Source organism: Rhinolophus ferrumequinum, chromosome 6, assembly GCF_004115265.2.
Source record: "Rhinolophus ferrumequinum isolate MPI-CBG mRhiFer1 chromosome 6, mRhiFer1_v1.p, whole genome shotgun sequence".
Lineage (NCBI taxonomy): Eukaryota > Metazoa > Chordata > Mammalia > Chiroptera > Rhinolophidae > Rhinolophus > Rhinolophus ferrumequinum.
The window spans coordinates 48,120,023-48,140,300 of NC_046289.1; the positions used below are offsets into that span (position 1 = coordinate 48,120,023).

Sequence of the window (20,278 nt, forward strand, 5' to 3'; positions counted from 1 at the left end):
GCAAATCTAAACACCCTTAAGAGAGTAAAACACAATATGTGTACAGTTTAAAAATGTTTCATTACCACTATCTGCTTTTCATCTGCAGAATCTTGAGGGAAAATTAAATTTATTTTCCTCTTCTGTATGCACACATTTAACAGATATTCATTGCATGTGCTAAATGTAGGATGCAGAGGTAAAAGGCATAGACTCTGAACTTTAACAAGAAAACAAACAATTAAAATTTTTGTTAGTGCTCCCATTAAAGACGTGGCCAGTAGAGCTCGTGGCAGTGATGGTAGGGAGAGGGCGTCTAAGCAGTCTGGGTGGGTCAGGGAAGATTTCCTGGAGAAAGTGACATTTGAGCTGAGTTTTTAAACAAGAGTAAGATGCATTCTGAGAAAAGGGGACCAGGAAAGGGGCTGGGACAAAGTAGAAAGAGGAGCAGGCATAAAGATGTGAGTATGTTAGAAAGCATAGTGGATACAGGGACATGTAAGAACTTCCTCCAAAATCTCTTCATCATTAATAGTTGTATAAAGGTTATAATCTTTTCTCTGAGCTAAAAATAATAAACTTTTAAAGATAATTAATAATAAACAAATGAGTTCTACTTTTTGATCTGAAATGCATGTTTTGAAACTACCTTCTTTCATGTTAAACTTCTGCTGTTTTTCTGGTTATATTTAGAGTTAAGATTTTTAAGCTTTGATAATTGAAACATTGATAGATGAATCATTCTATTTGCAAATAGGTTTCATTAGCATATCTACATAGAAAATATGTAAGTTCTTTTTAATATCATTTGTAATTTGTACTATTACAGTTCCCTTTCCTAGGGAGAGTGACTGAGGTAGGGGAAAGCAATTTACACTCTCTTAGGCTGGTATTTGCCATTACCTGAAGACGTTTTTGGTTGTCATTATCTGGGTAAAGGGAGCTACTGGCAACCAATGGGTAGAGGCCAGTGATGCCACTAAACATCCTATTGTGCACAGAACTGCTCCCCACTATAAAGAATTATCCAGCCCAAATATCAGTGGTGTCAAGATGGAAAACCCTTGCCTTAGGAGTACTATAAAAATTGACCATTTATCTTACCACCTTTCAGATGAAAGGCCATCAGACTAGGACTTCTGGGAATTAGGTAGAATTAATTAATTATTTTTTTAACTTTACCTTGAGAACTACTAGAACATATTGGCAGTGCTTTAAAAGTCTGAAGGAGTAAATGTGCCTTGCAAAATAAATAGCACTAAGCAATTTCTAGGAACAAGTAGAAATAAACATCTTTACATTGTGTGAAATTTGGGGTTATTAAGTTGTTGACTTGTCTTCATTGTATATAGTGAAATTATTTGTGGTAATGCTGGTGCTTTTTTCTAGGTTGTGATTACTTTGATGAAAAAAGCAGAAAAGAAAGGAAGGCCTTTATATGAACTAAATGTGTTCCAGCTTGGAGTGGAAGCTAGAATAAAAACCTATGACCTAACAGCTGAAGCTTATCTAAAAAAAATTAGTACGCGATGTTTTGAGTTTACTGGTAAGTATGAAGTATAGTCTGTGTAAATTATCCATGTAATAGGCATATAGTCCCTACTTTTTAATTAACATTAAGCATGTTTATTAGCGTCACCATAATTTAGTTTAAATTTGTTACATTAATATAAAGGAATTTTATATTTAAAAATTTATTATCTATGTAGTTATTTATCATAAGATTATACCTAAGTATATCTATATTTAGCATGAAATCAAATGTATCTAAAAGAAAATGAAGCATATTTGTCTTCAAAGTCTATACATAACACTACAGTATTTCTAAAAGACAATATTTCATTATAATTATACTGTGAAAACTGATATATTAGGAAATTAGAACTGATGTACAATACCCAGGTATACAGTCCAGGAGCCCTTTTTAAAAACGTGAGTAAATTTAATAGCAAGTAACATTTTGCTTGTTTTTTATTTGTTTTTAAATTACATTAGTGGTTTTTTATTTGTTTTCGATGGCATTGATATATATGTGTAAGCATAAAAATTAAACACTACAGAAATGTATAGAGGAAAAATTTAACATCATCTTGTAGTCACACTCTCTTACACCCAATAAATACTAAGTTATTCGTCAGCGAGTATCCTCAATCTTTCATATTCACTTTGTAAATTGGATCAAGCCAACTTTTAAAGTTGTTATGGGTGTTTAAAGTTTATAGGAACTCTTTGGGATAACTTGAAATGAAGCAAATTTATATTGAGAATAATCCCTAGTTTATGTATTTTATAGCTTTGTTTTTTAACATATTCTGATTTATTGAAATGACTAATGCCAGTGGTACCAAATGTTACAACAGTTGTAATTGGCTGGTACTGTTTTTTTTTTTTTTTTAATGAAATTTTTTTTCAAATTCAGTTTTATTGAGGTATGATTCATACACAATAACATTCACTCTTTTAGTGTACAACTATGAGTTTTGGCAAACATACATTTGTATAAATGACTGGTTTGTTTCTAAAATACGTTTGAAATGTTTAAAAGACTTGATGGATTTACCCCCTTTTTTTCTCTTTTAGACTCTAAAGGAGAACCTCTTCACATTATTAACTCTTCTAATATAACTGATCAACACCTTCTGAAAATGTTATTGACAAAGGTACCTAGTTTTATTTCTAGGATTCTTTAGTATATGAAGTTACGCAGTTCCCTCATATTTAGTATTTCAATTTTTCTCCCCTAAAATCTTTTATTCTAAAACTGGTTAATTATAGTGAGTTTTGCAAGCAACTGACAGCCCAGAATAATCTCATAACCTTCTGAGTTACCGTATGTTTTTGAATAAGTGGGAGCATATAAAGTTCCATTATAATTCAAAGCAAAGTTTGTTATAATCTGGGTATACTAGCATTCTCCCCTGCCTTTAGCATTTGAGTTTTGCTTCTGTAGAATCTGAGAAATGCTTATGTGGTCTATTTTTTTGGCATGTTCTTCTTTGCCTTTAAGAAATATAGTATTTTCATAGCATACTTGGAAAAGTAAAGACTATATATAATTTTTAGTGTTTGCAACACAGTGGTTTTATCCTCCATTATTTGTAGGCAGACAGTGATGGACCGGAATTTAAAACCATTCATGACAATACCAAACAGAGACTGAAGGTAAATCTTTTCTAATTTCCTATAAGGCTGAGTTATGTTAATGAATAAATCCAGCTTAATAGCCATCTTCAGTTGTGTGATTGTAAATTCTAAAATTGAAATAACAGTGGCAATAATAATAATAGATATAATCTTGTAGATAAATGTATTTATAATCGATATAGAGTTGAAATAAAATTCTTAAAAGAGTTGATTTGATTTCTTACAAGATTATTTGTTTCTCAAATATGAATTAATGATTACTTGTTGAATACATAAATAATGTACTTTTTAAGGGAATTTTGTTCACTATGGTTATTTGGCATAGCATTGATGGAAGCATGAAACATTTGAATTATATATTGGTTTTAGGATGAGAATAAATTTAAGAACAAGGCTAAAAGCATGACTCAGTATAGACATCGACCACAGTCTATGTTGTCTGTATAGAGCGTATATAGTCTGTCTTGGAACTACATTAATGTGACTGAATTAAGGCCTGATATTACTTCCTATAGCTTTACTTAAAACCTATCAAGCTCTTTTGAGGTTAAAATACAGTAAAGATTGATAACTGTAATAGTTCTTTCTTGAAAAATACAAAAGGCCCTTAATTAAACTATTCTTGTGCTACTTGTGTATGTTGAAGCTTAACATAAAAATGTTACCATATCTGAAATCTACCTTTCTAATTGTTTATTATGTTAGGTTTCATTTTCATCCTTAGACTTAGTACTTCATTTGGAAGCTTTACTGTCCCTCATGAGTTTTTTATCGTCTGCTATTCCATCCTCTGAACCCTCTGAGAAGGAATCTGAGCTGAAACCACTTGTGGGAGAATCCAGAAGTGTCATTGTCAAAGCTGGTATTAACTTTTGAGCCATGGTCTCATACTTTCTGTCTGAACTTTAATCATATAATAATTTGTATTTTCAAGCTAAGACACATATTTAGCACTTTAATGTTACAGCTTAGACAGATTAGGTTAGTGTCAAAAGAAAGCAAATTTTATTCTTATGGTGTTATAGGGTAATTTAGGGAGGGATTTTAAATAAATGTTTAATATTAATCATGTATTTATATTTGATTTCACCGTCTAGTTTTTATATTAAATAAAGTTGTATATACTTTGCAGCCTTCAGTGCAAGTGAGAAAGGACGAAATTAAAACATGAATACAATCATGCATGGTAACAAAGGTCCAGTCAGTCAGTCAGGAAAACCTCCTTGGTGCTCAACAATTTTAAGTGCTTCCTAGGGCACAAAAGGAAGAATCTCACAGAAGAGACACACTCACTTTGGTCTCTAACCAAAACTGTATTTAAATCACATACGGATATGGACACATGTTCCTCAAGCGTGTGACTTATGCTCTGAAATATTAGATATGATGTATCCTGAGTGAAGAACTGTTTTTCAGCCAAATATCATTTTAATGATTTTTCTTTCTTATCATATGATGTTAATATCTAACATCCAGTACATTACCTGTTTGAGTTACATCTATATTACTAGCATCTTTAAAGTGTAAAACTGTTAGTAATTGATCTGATACAAGGATCATAGTTTTTCTTTTAACTAGGGAGCAGAGCAATGCTTTTGTTATAAACTCGAGTAAAAAAGTTTTACTTTCTTTTTCTTTAATGTACTTGTTATATTAATTACTATCTATGGAAATATTTGTATAACATGTACATGCACACATGCACATACACACACATAGTTGAATAAATGAAAAAGCAATGTTTAAGTTCACAATAAACTACAAGGAAATTATCCAAAGAAACAGTCTTCCAGTTATGCTGCATAGTTGGTTTTAATGGTTTGATTATGCTATTTTAAATCATAAGGGAGAAAAACCCATTATCATCTTAGTGGTTAAGGACTGATGTCCCCAGCCTTTTACAGTTTTATAGGAAAAGGTCTGTTTTCCTCAAGCAACATAGATCTCTAAGAAAATATATCTTAAACTTACCAGTCCAGACCTGGACTATAGTAGGTTAACAGAATCCATTTGATTGTGATTCTTATACACATACACACACATTATAAAATATTTTTTGTGTGTTTTTTTAAACTTTAGCCCTTTATATTCATTCCTCATAAAATTCATAGAATTTATTTTACGATTTTTCATGGAGAAACAGGATACAACCTAGAGAAATTGATTCTAAAGTTAATATGTATTTATGTGTCATAATTAATTGCATTTTATTAATTATCACTGTTTCAGTTTTTCATGAAATATTCTTTTATCTAATACATGATATGAAAAAAAAATAAAAATTTGGGCGTGGCTGGTTAGCTCAGTTGGTTAGAGCATGGTGCTAATAATACCACGGTTGCCTGTTCCATCCCCACATGGGCCACTGTGAGCTGCGCCCTCCTTAAACAAACAAACAAACAAATAAATACATAAATAAATAATAAAGTGTGCCATAAATCATCCTCCATCATGACAATGTTCCGTGTCACACTTCGCTTCTGGTATACAGCAATTTCTGTCAAATAAAAACATTACCTTATTTACCGGAACCGGATCTGGCACAGTATGACTTCTGGATCTTCTCCAAAAGTCAAAATGATCATGAAAGGGACACATTTAAAGGAAAGAAAAATAAAAATTTGGCCCCCAAAGAATTCTAGAATTCTATTACAGAGGATTTCTTTTCCCAGAAGAAAAATCATAATAAAGTTTCCGTCTAGCAAATTGTACTGTCAAGGTGCTATTAAAGGCTGCCTTTATTGTTAATTTGGAGGGGAACATGCTAGTTTTTGTCTGATTGACATTTGAAAATTGATTCAAAATTTATGCTAATTATATGTAATCTTTTTTTTTTTAACGGTATTTTGTTTTTTAACTTTTTAAATTTATTTTAAGTGTGTTTTTCCAGGACCCATCAGTTCCAAGTCAAGTAGTTGTTTCAGTCTAGTTGTGGAGGGCGCAGCTCACACTGGCCAATGCAGGGATGGAACCGGCAACCCTGGTGTTACAAACATCATGCTCTAAACCAACTAAGCTAACCAGCCGCCTCAATTACATGTAATTTTAATGGAGGGCCTTTTGGTTCTTCATAGTTCATAATGTACTGTTATGTTAGTGAATTTGAGATTATTTTGTCTTATATATATTATCTTTGCAGTTTGCTAATCACAAGGTTTCTATTACCTTTTAGTATCCAGCAATACTCCTGAAAATGATGTGTTTGATTTAAAGATTATAGCTGAATTAAATTCATTTAATGTCTTGGTCTGTGATCAGAAGTGTAACATTGCAGATATTAGAATACACGGTAAGTAATTATTCCTTAATGTAAGTAATTCTGTTTCTTTGCATAGTCCTCTAAGGAGAATGAGCTTGTGAATGTAGATTTCTCATGAGTCATCTTTTGATTTACTTATATTGAAGACTTGTACAGATTTTTCAAAGATATACTTTGAAATGTTAGTAAATTTATTATGATTCATGGCTGACATGAGACATTATTTAAAGAATTTCAGAATTAGGTTTAACCTCTTATGTTCTGTTTGCATTTTCAGAATAATGTAACTTTAAACTGTTAAGTGAATATCATGATAACATTTTGCTGAGTAAAGAAAATATCATTATCCTTATTGTCCTTGTATTTTGTGCATATATAGCATCAGGAAAAGAAGTTTCTAAAATAAATTTTATAAGCTTTACCCATTGTCAGCTTGATACAAGGATGAATTCAGATTATACAATGGATTCCGAAGCCAGCCTGCCACGGTTCAAATTTTGGTTCTAACACTTAGTGGCTGACCTTGATCAAATTAGTTAATCTTTCTGTGCCTGCGTTTCCTTTTCTGTAAAATGAAAATATGTATAATAATTATTCATGGCGTTGTTGTGAGGATTAAGTTTACATGTTTACATATATTTAGAAAGTGCCTGGTACATAGTAAATAGTTAAAGGTTTAAAAATCAGTTCCATTGAACAAATATTACTAAGTATCTATTTTATGGATGGCATAGTAATGGTTTGAGTCATTAGTGGGTCTTAGCTGCAGGCATGCTGTACTAAGGAGCAGTTTTAGAAATCATGCCTGGAGAAATGATGAGAATGACAAAAATTTTTTGGAGAGAAGTCTTAGAAGATTGTATTTTAGATACAATTTATTATTAAAAAAATAACAGGTATTCATCGAATTATATTCATGTATCCTTAGTTACCAGAGCAATAATTTTCAGGAGATAATTTTTATGGGATGACTATTTAATAAACATTGTGTATCTTCTTAAATGACCACTTCCAATCTTGCCAGTGCACAGGATATTTGTATTTGGAGACCTGTGAGTAATTTACTTTGAAATTTGGTTTCTTTTGTTTTAAAATTTTCACAACTTTAATGTATGAGATGCCTGTAGCACTTAAAGATATTATAATCTTTCTTAGCTATCTCACACGTAGAAGTCGATACCTTTAATATGTCTAATAGTGAATAGTTTTTGTTCATTCTATTATCTTGGTACTGTATTATTGGACTTAAATACCACTAAATTGGTTCACTTGGATTGGGTAGAAAATTTGTAAATGTTATGTTTCCCACAGGAATGGATGCCTCTATTTCTGTGAAGCCAAAGCAGACTGACATGTTTGCCAGACTTAAGGATATAATAGTTACGAATGTTGATTTGCTGTCCATTCACAAAAAGGTATTTAAAAATAGGTTTCTATATTGAAATTTTTTTGTTTCTTTGGGCTTGAGATGCCTTTATTCATCTGTTCAATATATATTTATTAATTGTCTGTCATGTGTTAGGTACTTTGTTAGGGATTTGACATGAATATTGTCATAGTTTGCTTTCACATTGTATATAGCCCAAGTGATTTGTAAGTTATTTCTGACCAATTAATTAGGTGATTGATATGTCCATTGATAAAATGATTTTTATGGGCATAGGAAAAATGTATTGCCAAGTATTATGTTTTTAACTAATAATTTGTTGAACGTTGATTTTAAACGGCACTTCATAGATCAAGGATTCTGTAATAAAGAAACTTATTAATAATAAAGTAATACAGCTGTTTTAATGTAATAACCAGTTAATTTAATGCTTTTAGGCTGTCTCTATTTTGGGAGATGAAGTCTTTAGGTTCCAAATGACTCTTTATCCAGATGCCACAGAAGGAAAGGCCTATGCCAATATGTCTAAAGTAGATGGCAAACTTAGTCTCAAAGTGGGTTGTATTCAGATTGTTTATGTTCATAAATTCTTCATGTCTCTTTTGGTAAGTTTATTTAAAAAATATATTTATTTTTCATTGAGGCCTAAATATCTTTGTCTGTAACATCTGAATCTAGTCAAAATCTTTACTAATAGGGCAGTATGATAAACACCCAAATGCTGAACAGAATATTATAGTTAAGGAAATCTTTTGCATGATGGATAATCAAATGAATTTTTGTTATCATTATTATTATTTTTTTGACTTTATATTATTTTTTATTTATTTATTATGTTTAATTTTATATATATATATATTTTATATTTTTTAAAATTTATTGGGGTGACAATTGTTAGTAAAATTACATAGATTTCAGGCGTGCAATTCTGCATCACATCATCTATAAATTACATTATGTGTTCACCATCCAGAGTCAGTTCTCCTTCCATCACCACATATTTGATCCCCCTTACCCTCATCTCCCACCCCCCAACCCCCTTACCCTCTGGTAACCACTAAATTACGTTCCCCAGATTAATTTTCAAACCCCGTGGCCATCTTGTGGTTACTGATTGTTTTCTAATCCCCTCACCTTCCCCTTTACCCCCACCCCCCCCACCCCCGCCCATCTAGCAACCCTCAGTTTTTCCTCTTTGTCTCCAAAACTGTTTCTGATTAGTTCATTCACTTATTCTTTTCTTTAGATTCCGCATATAAGTGAGATCATATGGTACTTATCTTTCTCTGTCTGACTTATTTCACTTAACATAATATTCTCTAGGTCCATCCATGTTGTTGCAAATGGTAAGATTTCTTTCTTCTTTATTTTTGAACATACAAATTATCATGCTGTACATTTCCATAGTTAAATATTTTAAAAGTACTGTTTAAAAATTTTAGGGTATTTTAGTGTTATTTGTTTTATGAAATACGCTCAAAAGTATTGAACTAAAAGAATTTTTTAAGGAGCTTATCAGGCATTTGAAAGACTAATATTGGAACTTACTGGTTTTGATTATAACTGTGACCAATAGGCCATTAAAGTCTTTTATTTCCATGTAAGTGTTGTGGGCTAAAGAGTTTAAATTTGCCTATGCCTCTTAGCAGGGCTATAAATCAAAGCTTGCAGGTCATGGACTTCTACCTAAACAAACCATTATGTTTTATTTTTCTGGAAAGTAATTTATTTGGAGTAGGGTAGTTTAAGTTGCTTTGTATTATTAACAGAGGAGCATTAAGAATATTACTTCTAAGACTGATCTTCATTGGGAAAAAGTTAAAATTGAGATGAAGTACATCTTACTCTAAATAAAGAAGTTTGGATTCTTATTAATGATTGCAAGATTGTAGACATTTAAGCATCTTCTACTTGAGTATACTTCAAAAAATCTTCATAAATAAGCTTAGAAACCTTAGTTTCTAAGAATCAACTTTATTCCTTTGATCGAGAGGTATAGAATTGACCATACTTTGGGAGAAGCAAAGTGCTCTCCTCCATCTTTTTATTTAAATTTGAATTTAAAATGACCAACATTCATGAATGAAAAGGAGATTTAAAAAATCGTTACCAAAATCCGTCGTAAGAACCAAATAATTCTGAAATATATAAAATGAAAGTTAAAGGATTTTTCTTTCCTAGAAGTAATTACTGTTAATATCTCAGAGCATATCTTTCTAGACTTTGCTGTCTCAACACACAATCGTAAACAACGTCTCTTTTGTATTACCCTTTTATTTAGTTTTTCTTTTTAAAGTAAAAAATTTTTAAACGTTTTCCTTTTTAAAATGAATCCTGTTTTGAGGGAACTCTAAGTATCAGTCTCTTCCAACAGAACTTCCTCAACAATTTCCAAACTGCCAAAGAAGCTTTGAGTGCAGCTACAGTACAGGCTGCAGAGAGAGCTGCTTCCAGTATGAAAGACTTGGCTCAAAAGAGTTTCCGCCTTTTGATGGATATCAATTTGAAAGCACCAGTTATTATCATTCCTCAGTCTTCAGTATCATCTAATGCTGTCATAGCAGATCTGGGTTTAATCAGAGTTGAAAACAAATTTAGTTTAGTTCCTATGGAACATTATTCTCTTCCTCCAGTCATTGACAAAATGAACATCCAACTCACTCAGTTGAAGCTCTCCAGGTATAAATATATACTTCAATTGTGTATTACTTAGTATAAATAGAATTTTCATAGATTTTTTTGTCAGGGGTAACATACTCTAATGATTTGTGGTTCTCACTAGTTTTTTTACCTAATTATGAAGTCTTGACTATTGGTGTTTGGTCAGTGGTTAATAGCAGTGTACCTCATAGAATCTGTATTTTTTTTCTTTTTAGGTTTATAATGTGATTTTTTTTCCATTTTATAAACATTTCCTATTACAAAGTTCCAGGTTACTCAATAATACTTAATTTAGATTTATTTTTATTATTTTTGCTTTGCACATAACTATTTTCTGTACATGAGAGAAAACTTTTTAAAATGTAATAAAATTTAAGATTTATTTCTCATTTGTGCACCTTGTCACATTTGGGAATTCTCAGTGAAGTATATAAAGGGTTATTGAACCTCAATGGGTTAGTGCTGGCTATGTTGAATGACAAGAGTATTTATTTGGTTGTACAAATGGTTGTTGGCAGGCTAGCTAGAAATGACTAGTATGAAATGTTTGCTTAACTTCTGGGTTTGGTGAATTTTTCCCTTTGAGTCTGGAGAAATACCAATTACAAAACTAAGGACTAAGTAGACTATCACTTTCTTTGTCCTCCATTTTTAGGAGGATGTAGCATTTATTTGTATAACGTTGCACTAGTTGTTAATATTGAATACTTCTTGTAAAAACTAAATAGTGCAATAGACATACTTTGTGAAATTTGTCTTTGAAGTCAGCATTATAAAGGCTTTGTTTTAGGTAGCTCTACATGTAAACTTGATTTGTTCTGATTCAATTGGTTTGTGAAAAGAAGCATGTTCTAAAAGAATTCTGATATAAGCTTTCAATGTTTAGGACAATCCTATGTGGAAACTGTTACATAATATGATAGTCCCCATTTTAAAATATAAATTTCAAAATATAAAATAAATTCTTGTTTATCTTTCAGAACTGTCTTGCAGGCTGACTTGCCAAAACATGACATTGAAATTTTAAAACCAGTCAACATGCTTTTGTCTATACAGCGAAATTTAGCAGCAGCATGGTATGTGCAAATTCCAGGGATGGAGATAAAAGGAAAACTAAAACCTATGCAGGTAAGTATATACATATAAAATGTATGAAAATTGCTAGATAGGCTTTTATCATTGACCATAGTGCAGTTCTAGTGTACATCAGAAGTGATGATATATTAAAAAGGAATACTTTGTTAACTGCAAATGAAGTCATTCTAGTTTCCCACACTTTTCTTTGTTTCATTTTAGTTAAATATTTGGTAAAGCCAGCAAGAAGTCTGAGATAAAAACCTTTTGGAGTCTACTGAAAATATTAGTAATTTTGGAAAATTCTAATGTTTTAACGCAGTTTAATTGTAGAACAGTATAAAATGATATTTAACTACTACATTTAAAGCACTTTAGTAGTATTTTTAATGTATAAAAGCACTCTTTTAATTAGAAAAGTAGACATTTAAACAGTGAATATATTTATTTGATAAGCATATAATTACAGAAAAATTTTTAATTGTGTAGTTAGTACGTCATGTGTAGGCTCACAGGAAAGGATGATACTGGTCGAAGACGGTCATGGCTGTGTAGGAATCCTATGATTCTTGTGCCCCTGTGTGTGAAATTGTTGAAGCCAAACATTAAGGAATAGGGTATGTGAGAGAGTGACTAAACAAATAGTGTGAGAAAAACAAATAAAAATTTAGTAATTTAGTGATTTTGGATATTTGTGACTATTTCAGTGTTAGTTCTGAGATAAAATAGAAAGGGTGAAAGGAGCTGAGTTCTGCTAGGGAAGAAGTAAAAGCTGAAGTTTGTTGTAGGAATGTCCCTGTGTGGAATACGAGTAGATATATTATATGAGGAAGATATATCTCTTTAGGGTATTCATAGAGATTTCTCTATTCCTGAGTTTGGGACTCTTAATTCCTCCCTTACTGTTAAGAGATTAGATCTCAGGACTAATATTTGTCCCATTTCCCTTCCTTTCAAAGATTGTATGGATACAGGTTCGCTGAAAGCAAAAGTAAAATCTAAATGTCTGTCAATGGGAGAATGTGGATCAAATTATGGTATATTCATACCTTGGACATTATAAAGTAGATAAAATGAATGAACTAGAACTGTACAAAGGGAAAATGGGTATGTCTTAAACATAAAAATGAAAAAAATGAGTTGCAGAATGGTAGTACAGTTCTTTATTATTTCAAATTTTGCAACAGGACATTCGGCAATGCTGTATATTGTTTACAGGGGAATGTGATAGTGGTAAATGTAAGAAAACATTCATGGAAAGAATAATTCTCTAATTCAGGGGGAGGAGAGGAGAAGGGTATAGGAACTCAAAGAAGTAAACATGGGGCTTCAACCATGTCCATATTGGGGGAAAAAAGATCTGAAGCAAATACAGGATCTTGTTCAGATTTGACCAAGCTAGATAGTAGGTACAGTGGGGGAGGATTGATTATAGTATTCGCTATGCTTTTCCTTTATGCTTTAAGTATTTCAAAAGAAACAAGAAAAAAAGTAACATCCAACAGTTTGGCATCAAAGCGTGGTCATCACTTTAAAAGGACCCCCATTAAATCAAGAATGGAGCCATAGTTGATACGGTCTCCACTGCCTATTTTGACAGAGATCCAGGCCTCTGTAAACATCTGCTCATAGGTTAGAATCTGTATAGTTTTCCTGAGTCTGGAGTGCAGCTAAGAAAGGATATCAGGTAGGTGACATCAACAAGTTGTTTTGGGTAGATCAGTGTGACAGTTCTTCAGGAACTGTGGGGCTGCCTCTCAAATTGACCTTCAGACTTACTGAAGGTCAGTTTAAGTATATGATAACAGTTGCTCTTTTCACCCACTGGAAACCAAAGACGGTGGTAAAGTTAGCTGCTCTTCAGGTAGCTGTGATATCTTGGTTGGTATCACAAGTGGGAATGAATACACAAGGAAGTTCTAGCAAGTTAAAGTGACATCTTTTATCTGAGGACTGAGGCTTGGGGCAAACAAGAAATCCCTAGTTATTGTCTCTGGGTAAAAGATCTCCCCGTTTTTACTTAGGCTGGGAATCAGGCAATTTCCCTGGTGATAGTGGCTTATTTGGGGAACAAAGCGATTGGAGGAAAAGGTGCTGTGAATGCGTGCATACTTGTGTGAGTTTGTGTTTAAATACTTGAAACAGGCCTTTTGGACCACTCTATGTATAGGGGAAATGTACAAAAGATAGAAGGATTAAAAAGTTTAATGGATCTTAGCAGACTCGTTGATTATGCTTCATGCTCTGCAGCCACCTATGAGAAAGAGGATATTATTCCTATTTTAAAGATTAAGAAACTTGAGTTAAGGAAGTTAAGAAATTTGGCTAACAACACAGCTTGAAAGTGGTAGAATTGATACAGATCTGCCCGACTCAAAAGCTTTGCTTTCTTTTTCTTTCTTTTTCCCACATATCCCCTTTTATAAAGGTAAGAGATGAACAAGATACTCCTTTCCTGGTCTGTGTTTTGGCTTTTAAAAATTCTTTGTAGATGTATTTGTTGTTCTTCTAAGAGGTATTATTCTTGGTAAGTTAGACAAGTGTTTTATGTATGTTCAGATGCATATGTACTGAGGATAAGAGCTACCTTATAGGAGAGCATCTTCTTACTTCATGGTGGAGTCCAGAAACTGAACAGCACTCTTCCTGTATTGACTTTGGAGGGCAGTAATTAATAATGTGGAGGAAGGAGCTGGTCGTGGGTGAAAAGAGAGCGAGGCAGAATGGAGATGAGGAGCTAAGGGGAGGGGAGAGAAGCCCACGTGCTGGAGCGGGAGAGGCAGAGAATGGTCACAGTAATGCAGAAGAGTGATGGAGTGCCAGAGGCAGGGGCGTGGATATGGGTGGAGGCAGAAGTGTGTTTACACAAATGAGGAATGTCTCACACTATACAAGATGAGATACTTCTCTCCTGGTATTTGTGGTCCTAACTCCCTTTTTGACAAGTTAGATGAACAGTTGATTTGAGGAACCATAAATTAAGACATGAATATGATAGTCTGCATTTTTTATTACTTTATATTAACAACCACTTATCGTTGGTTTCTAGGTTGCTCTCAGTGCAGATGATTTAACAGTTTTAATGAAAATTTTGCTGGAAAATCTTGGAGAAGCTTCTTCACAGCCAAGCCCTACACAATCCACCCAGGAGGCTGTAAGAGTAAGAAAAGATGTTCTGAGTGGACCTGACCATCTCAAAGGTATTGATAAAGATTTTTGCTTTGATTATGGAGAAAAATGAGCATTGATGCCGTATTTAGTGTTTGTTTAGTTGTCCAGCACAATGTGGTATGAACGGAGTCAGGATCGTATCATGTACTGTGGAAAGTGGCTGGGTGTGGGGCCGCCCTGAAGCTCCCAGGGGTAAGAGGGGTGCTCATTGTCTTCTTTAAGGGCAGGGGCCACCTGTTGTTGCCTGCATGATGCATGTTTGCCCTTGACTTGTAAAAGCTGGGTTTGCTGAACTCAGGAGGCACTGAGGTGGTATACCTTGAAACGAAAAGCAAACTAGGCATGCAGCATAGTATGGTCTCTAAATGATTAAGAGAGAAAAGGGTCTTGGTGTCATACTCAGATGACTGGCCCATGAGAAAGGAAGGTTTTCTTGTATATTAACAGCTTTACTTACCTGGCTTTATTGGAGAATGATGTGGTCAGATATAAGGAAAATTTCCAGATTATTAAAATTGAATCTTTAAAAAAAAATTGTCTTTTAAAAGCACTGAACCTTTTTAAATTTAGTCATTTTTAAAAGATGATTTTTCTAACATATGGGGTTCCTTGTTGTTTTACTAAACGGTTATATAGAATATAATTTCACTTTTTTCATCATTTTAAGTCATCGATGTGAATAGTATAAGCTATTACTGCTGACAGCGAGCTATAAAACTGCCCGTTAATAATGTCATACCAAAACTGCTTCTGCTGTAGTTGGGATCGTTCTGTTTTGAGATCACAAATGATTAAAGCAGTTTGCAAAATAAGGTTTTTGGTTCAGGTGGATAGTTATGAGTGTTCCATGAGTTTGGGGAGGCTAGCATCTTCTCCCCAGGTTGGTTTCATGCCTCTTTATGGACAAATGCTACTACATAAGTAGGCTGTTGCTGTGGTTAGACAAAAACTATGTACAGATGAATAAACTATGGAAGGCAAGCTTTACTTGATTAATGGTCTCATGTTTAGCCGTGGTCAATTTGTGTATCTGGTTCTGGCTATTTGGTTAATGTAGTACTTTGGAAAATTTATGAGTTCAGATGAAAGCTGCAAAAATGGTGAAGATTGGAATATAAGTTATTTTCAGAAAAGTAAAGAAAAAAACCCCAGCGTTTTCCAACTTGGAGAAGGCATTATGTGGTTAAAGGTATTCAGTGTTTGCTGTTATAGTAACTTTAAGAACAGACTTTAAATGTCCAAATAACAGAATCAATCTCCAAAATAGATTATAGAATCACTTTGTAAGAGTTATTGAAAGCAATATCAATTTTTATCTGTCTAAAAAATTTCTGCCTAAAGATGAGGGAAAAGATGAAATTACCTCTTGAAGTCTGTTTCACCTCAGAATTCCAAAGGCTCCCTGCCCCGCTTTATATTTGAGTTCTGTTTGACTCTGAGGTTGAATTGTATTCTGTTATTCTTATAAAGGTAATGGGTTGGGTGATTTGGTCATTAAAGACAGTGAGATGCCTACTGTGCTAGTGGAGAATCTGTTACTGACTAGCTGTTTGTTCTAGGGCAAAATATTTTACTTTTCTGCGCTTCCAGTTTCATAATCTCTTGGGAATAGTTTGTAACCAGTTAGATGAAATGCTTTGATAATTATAAACTACTCTGTAATAACTAGTCTTTCTGTGGAAGGGCTTTTTAAAAAATGTTGTCTTGATATTCTTTTCATGGCCCTCTTTTTTTTGTTTTTGGTTTTAAATGTAGATGATCTGCCTCTGTCACTTTGACCTGTACTAAATATATATGGAATAAATCATTACTATTTTTATTAATTATCTCATAATATGGTCTAAAGAATTCTAAAGAGTATGATATAAATTTAGAATAAAAAATTATTACCCCAGCTTTTAAAAGATATGTAAAATCATATACCTACGTAAAAGCATTTTAATTTTTTATATTTATGTTTGAACCATCAGAACAAGATTTGGTAGAATCAAAGCTTTCTGTGGACCAGAATGTCACTCTCCAATTTGACTTTCACTTTGAATCTCTTTCTATTGTCCTTTATAACAATGCTATCAGCCAGGTATGTAGTAAATTTCTGTATTTAGAAATAAATCCTCAACTCTTGATACTCTGTTTTAGAATACTGGCATTTTTTGATGTGGCTATTCATTAAAAAAATAAATATGTCTATGAAATTCTATTTGGACTACAGAGTATACATTGGTCTTGCTCTCTGTCTTTACTTTGTTAGTATTTCTAATATTACTAGGCTAAGGAAAAGTTTTATTTTTTTCCAGATAACATTAGCACTAAAGCATTTAGATCCCTTGCTAGTAGAAGAATGTTGTATATGAGTGATTAATTATATGCACAATTTTATTATATAGCTGGATATATATACATCTATAACTATTTAAGGAGAATAATAGTGGCTTTGGGACCTTAGAGGATTATTTTTAAATTCATGGTTATCCATGATACATAAGCATTAATTATGTTTCTATGAAATAAATTTTGTATGTAGTAGATATGTATTCAGGGTACTGATAATTGAAGAACCAAGGTCAAGTACCAGAATGATTTGAACTAAATAACGTACTGGTGGTAGTTTAGAAAGATATTTTTTATTATGTAGATAGTGTCTTTTAATAAATATTTTTGGTTATATCAGTAAATTATGTCATGTAATAGTCATACATATGTCATATAATACTCATAATTTGTATTAATACCCATAATACATGGTGATTATGGGTATTATATCTGTTATTAATATCCATTTATATGTTATCTTACATTTCATATTTTTTTCTAAAAACTATATATACAATATTCATACATTATCATTGTTGAACCTTGTACAAATCTGTCATTTGTTCAATGAGCTGCCTTAATTTCTAAAGTTCAATGTTAATGAAAAGATCAGAAAATTACCTTCTGGAAAATGAACAGTTAAATGTATTCTTCATTTCACTTAAGGTACCAACATTCTCCTGGTTCCCCAGCTTTAGAATATGTGTCTTTTACTTCCTTCTTTGTTGACCTTTATTCATCAGACACTGTCAGTTTTTTCTTTGAGACAACATTTGTTCTTTCGTGTCAGTTCTCACTGCTGCTTTATTTGAAACTCCTTAGCTCACACCTGTAGTACTGCAATAGCTTCCTTGTTTGTTGCTTTTTCCTTTCATCCGTCCTAAACATTGGCACAAGTTCAGTTTCCTAAATGAATCTCATGTAGCCATTTATAACTTCACATTCTACTTAAAAAACATTGAGTGTTTTCTGATTTTATCTTACTAATAAATATTCACTGGCTCCACAATGTCTACATCAGTAACTGTACCACAAACTTTAGTATATTGTGATCAGTAGATGTACCACAGATCATTTCTAATAATAGTTGCAAATCAGAAGTTTGTGAATTATTTACATAAAGGCATTCCAAGTTTGCCATTAGCAATGCCATTCTGACTCACTTGCATGCAGTGTACACTCTTGAGTGAGAGGAGTTGTGGAGTTCTAACACATGTGCTAAGATTTGCACATCACCAGTACACCTTATATGAATGCCACGGTCTGTAGTGAGCAATTATGACTAATGATCTTAACTGAAGATTTTTTCCCCCATTGTTTGGTTGCGTTTTGTTGTTTTAAAGTCTGGGCATACCTACAGAATTTGGAGCTATGTGTTTGCTGAAACAAAGGCTGAGGTTCTTTTTCCTATAAATAACATTTTAAATACTTAGTTTAGGATTTGAGACCTTGATTAGGCCTCTATATTTCTTTACAGCCCTCATTCCTTACCATTTTTTTATTGGACTAGTCAAGCCTAATGCAGCCTGAACCTTGTGCCCTCAGAGTATCTTAAGAATTGTTTGCTCGTGTTTTTTTCCCCATCTAGAATGTATTCTACCCTCTCTTAGCCTATCTGATCCCACTCAGTCTCCAAGACTCAGTTATATTCTCACTTTCTTCATTAATTTTTCCCAGTCCACACTGATCTCTTTGACCCTCTGAACCTTTGCTGTTTTATTCTTTACCTAATCACTTACTATCCTTTTTGGAGTATGGGAGGATATAAATATGAATAAATAAATGACTACATATCATTTTTTGATCATTTACAACTTACAGTGTCTCCTTGTGATGTTCCTTGTAATGTATTTCTATTTTGTTTTTTTCAATTAGGTTTTTTAAGCTCACTGAGCTCACCCTCTATATCTTAACCATTTCTTGTAAACCCCACAGTTCCTGTCACAGTGTTTTTTACAGAAAAGCTCATTAAATATTTATTAGTTAGATGGGTTGATTGACAAAAATATTTCCTGATTATTTTTATTTGCATTGAACTGTAAGTTAGATAAATTTTATATATTAACTATTGTCAAGGATCAGCACACACATATGTATTTATTTGTATGTACTTATATACTCACAGACATGCATATTATTCTCTGTTCTGTTTTTGTGTTTTAATACCCATACTTTAAAATTTGTGATACTGATTTGCCTTTAATCTCTTAATTAAGAAATATGTTTACAAGTAATTACATAATATTTAAAGATAATTGATTCTTTTGCTTGAAAAATATACCACAGGAATCCAAACTTTCGTTTCATAATGACAGTCTCCGGCTAGGTGAACTCAGACTACATTTGATGGCCTCCTCAGGGAAGATGTTTAAGGATGGCTCAATGAATGTTGGCATTAAACTTAAGACATGCACCCTTGATGATCTCCGAGAAGGCATTGAAAGAGCAACATCCAGGTTTGTCATCTCTGAATTTCCTGTACATTATTTAAGTTTGACATTGCACCTGGCATTGCTACCAGGCATTGATTGTTAGGCTGGGGATTATCAAAAGAGGTCTTTAGCCGTACTGCAACTTGAAGAATATCAAGAAGTAGTGCTAATGTCACATTCAGTTGCTTTGAAGTTTGAATTAAAAGGGAGCTGAGTGATAAAATGCAGTACTGTCTTAAAAGCAGGAACCAAGAGAATGTAAGAATTTTAATAGTTAAATCCACACGGGGTGGTCCATTGGTAATACGTTTTCCCAAGTTGTTTCCAGTAGGCAGAATCTTTTTAAAAAGCCTTAAAATTATAGACCTTTCCTTTGTCTTATTTATTTTGTCTACAAACAGTTCTGTGAAATTTCTTTCAAAGTTGTAATAGAAATGGAATCCCTAGCATTTGCACATTATCAACCTCTTTTTGAAACATTAACTTTGATCAACCTGCTATGAACGTCAATAGCCTAATTATATTTTTATTTCTTTTCCAAATAATGAGGCGCATAATATTTTTGTACTTGATGTTTTTTGGAGAAAAACTATGCTGCACCTAAACTTGGACTCCATTGAATACATACTGGATACGTCTGAGCCCTTTGGTTTTCTAAGAGATGAATACATGAGAATAGAGTGATGTCATGCAGCCAGCTTTTCTAGTTTCCACATTTCACATTTGGGGTAGCTGTTCACAGCTATGCAGGCAAGGGTGATTGAAGGCCCTCATCTGTTTGGTAGTCTGCTCTTTCCAGCACGTGTGTGAGGATGTGTGAGATCTGTCATTGCAGACACTTGATAAATACTGGCTCAT

The 20,278-nt window shown here is 32.9% G+C and overlaps 1 protein-coding gene across 4 annotated transcripts in view; it reads left to right on the top strand.

The window, feature by feature from the left end:
* Positions 1–20,278, top strand: part of VPS13C (vacuolar protein sorting 13 homolog C) — a 164,793-nt gene that overhangs the window by 86,539 nt on the left and 57,976 nt on the right. For all 4 annotated transcript variants that reach the window (XM_033107370.1, XM_033107371.1, XM_033107373.1 and 1 more), the window contains 12 exons: positions 1,369–1,525; positions 2,560–2,639; positions 3,082–3,141; positions 3,829–3,985; positions 6,296–6,412; positions 7,694–7,797; positions 8,207–8,374; positions 10,144–10,448; positions 11,411–11,558; positions 14,554–14,704; positions 16,646–16,755; positions 19,275–19,444. In XM_033107370.1, the coding sequence (XP_032963261.1) occupies positions 1,369–1,525; positions 2,560–2,639; positions 3,082–3,141; positions 3,829–3,985; positions 6,296–6,412; positions 7,694–7,797; positions 8,207–8,374; positions 10,144–10,448; positions 11,411–11,558; positions 14,554–14,704; positions 16,646–16,755; positions 19,275–19,444 (1,727 nt within the window). The remainder of the gene's footprint in view (positions 1–1,368; positions 1,526–2,559; positions 2,640–3,081; positions 3,142–3,828; positions 3,986–6,295; positions 6,413–7,693; positions 7,798–8,206; positions 8,375–10,143; positions 10,449–11,410; positions 11,559–14,553; positions 14,705–16,645; positions 16,756–19,274; positions 19,445–20,278) is intronic.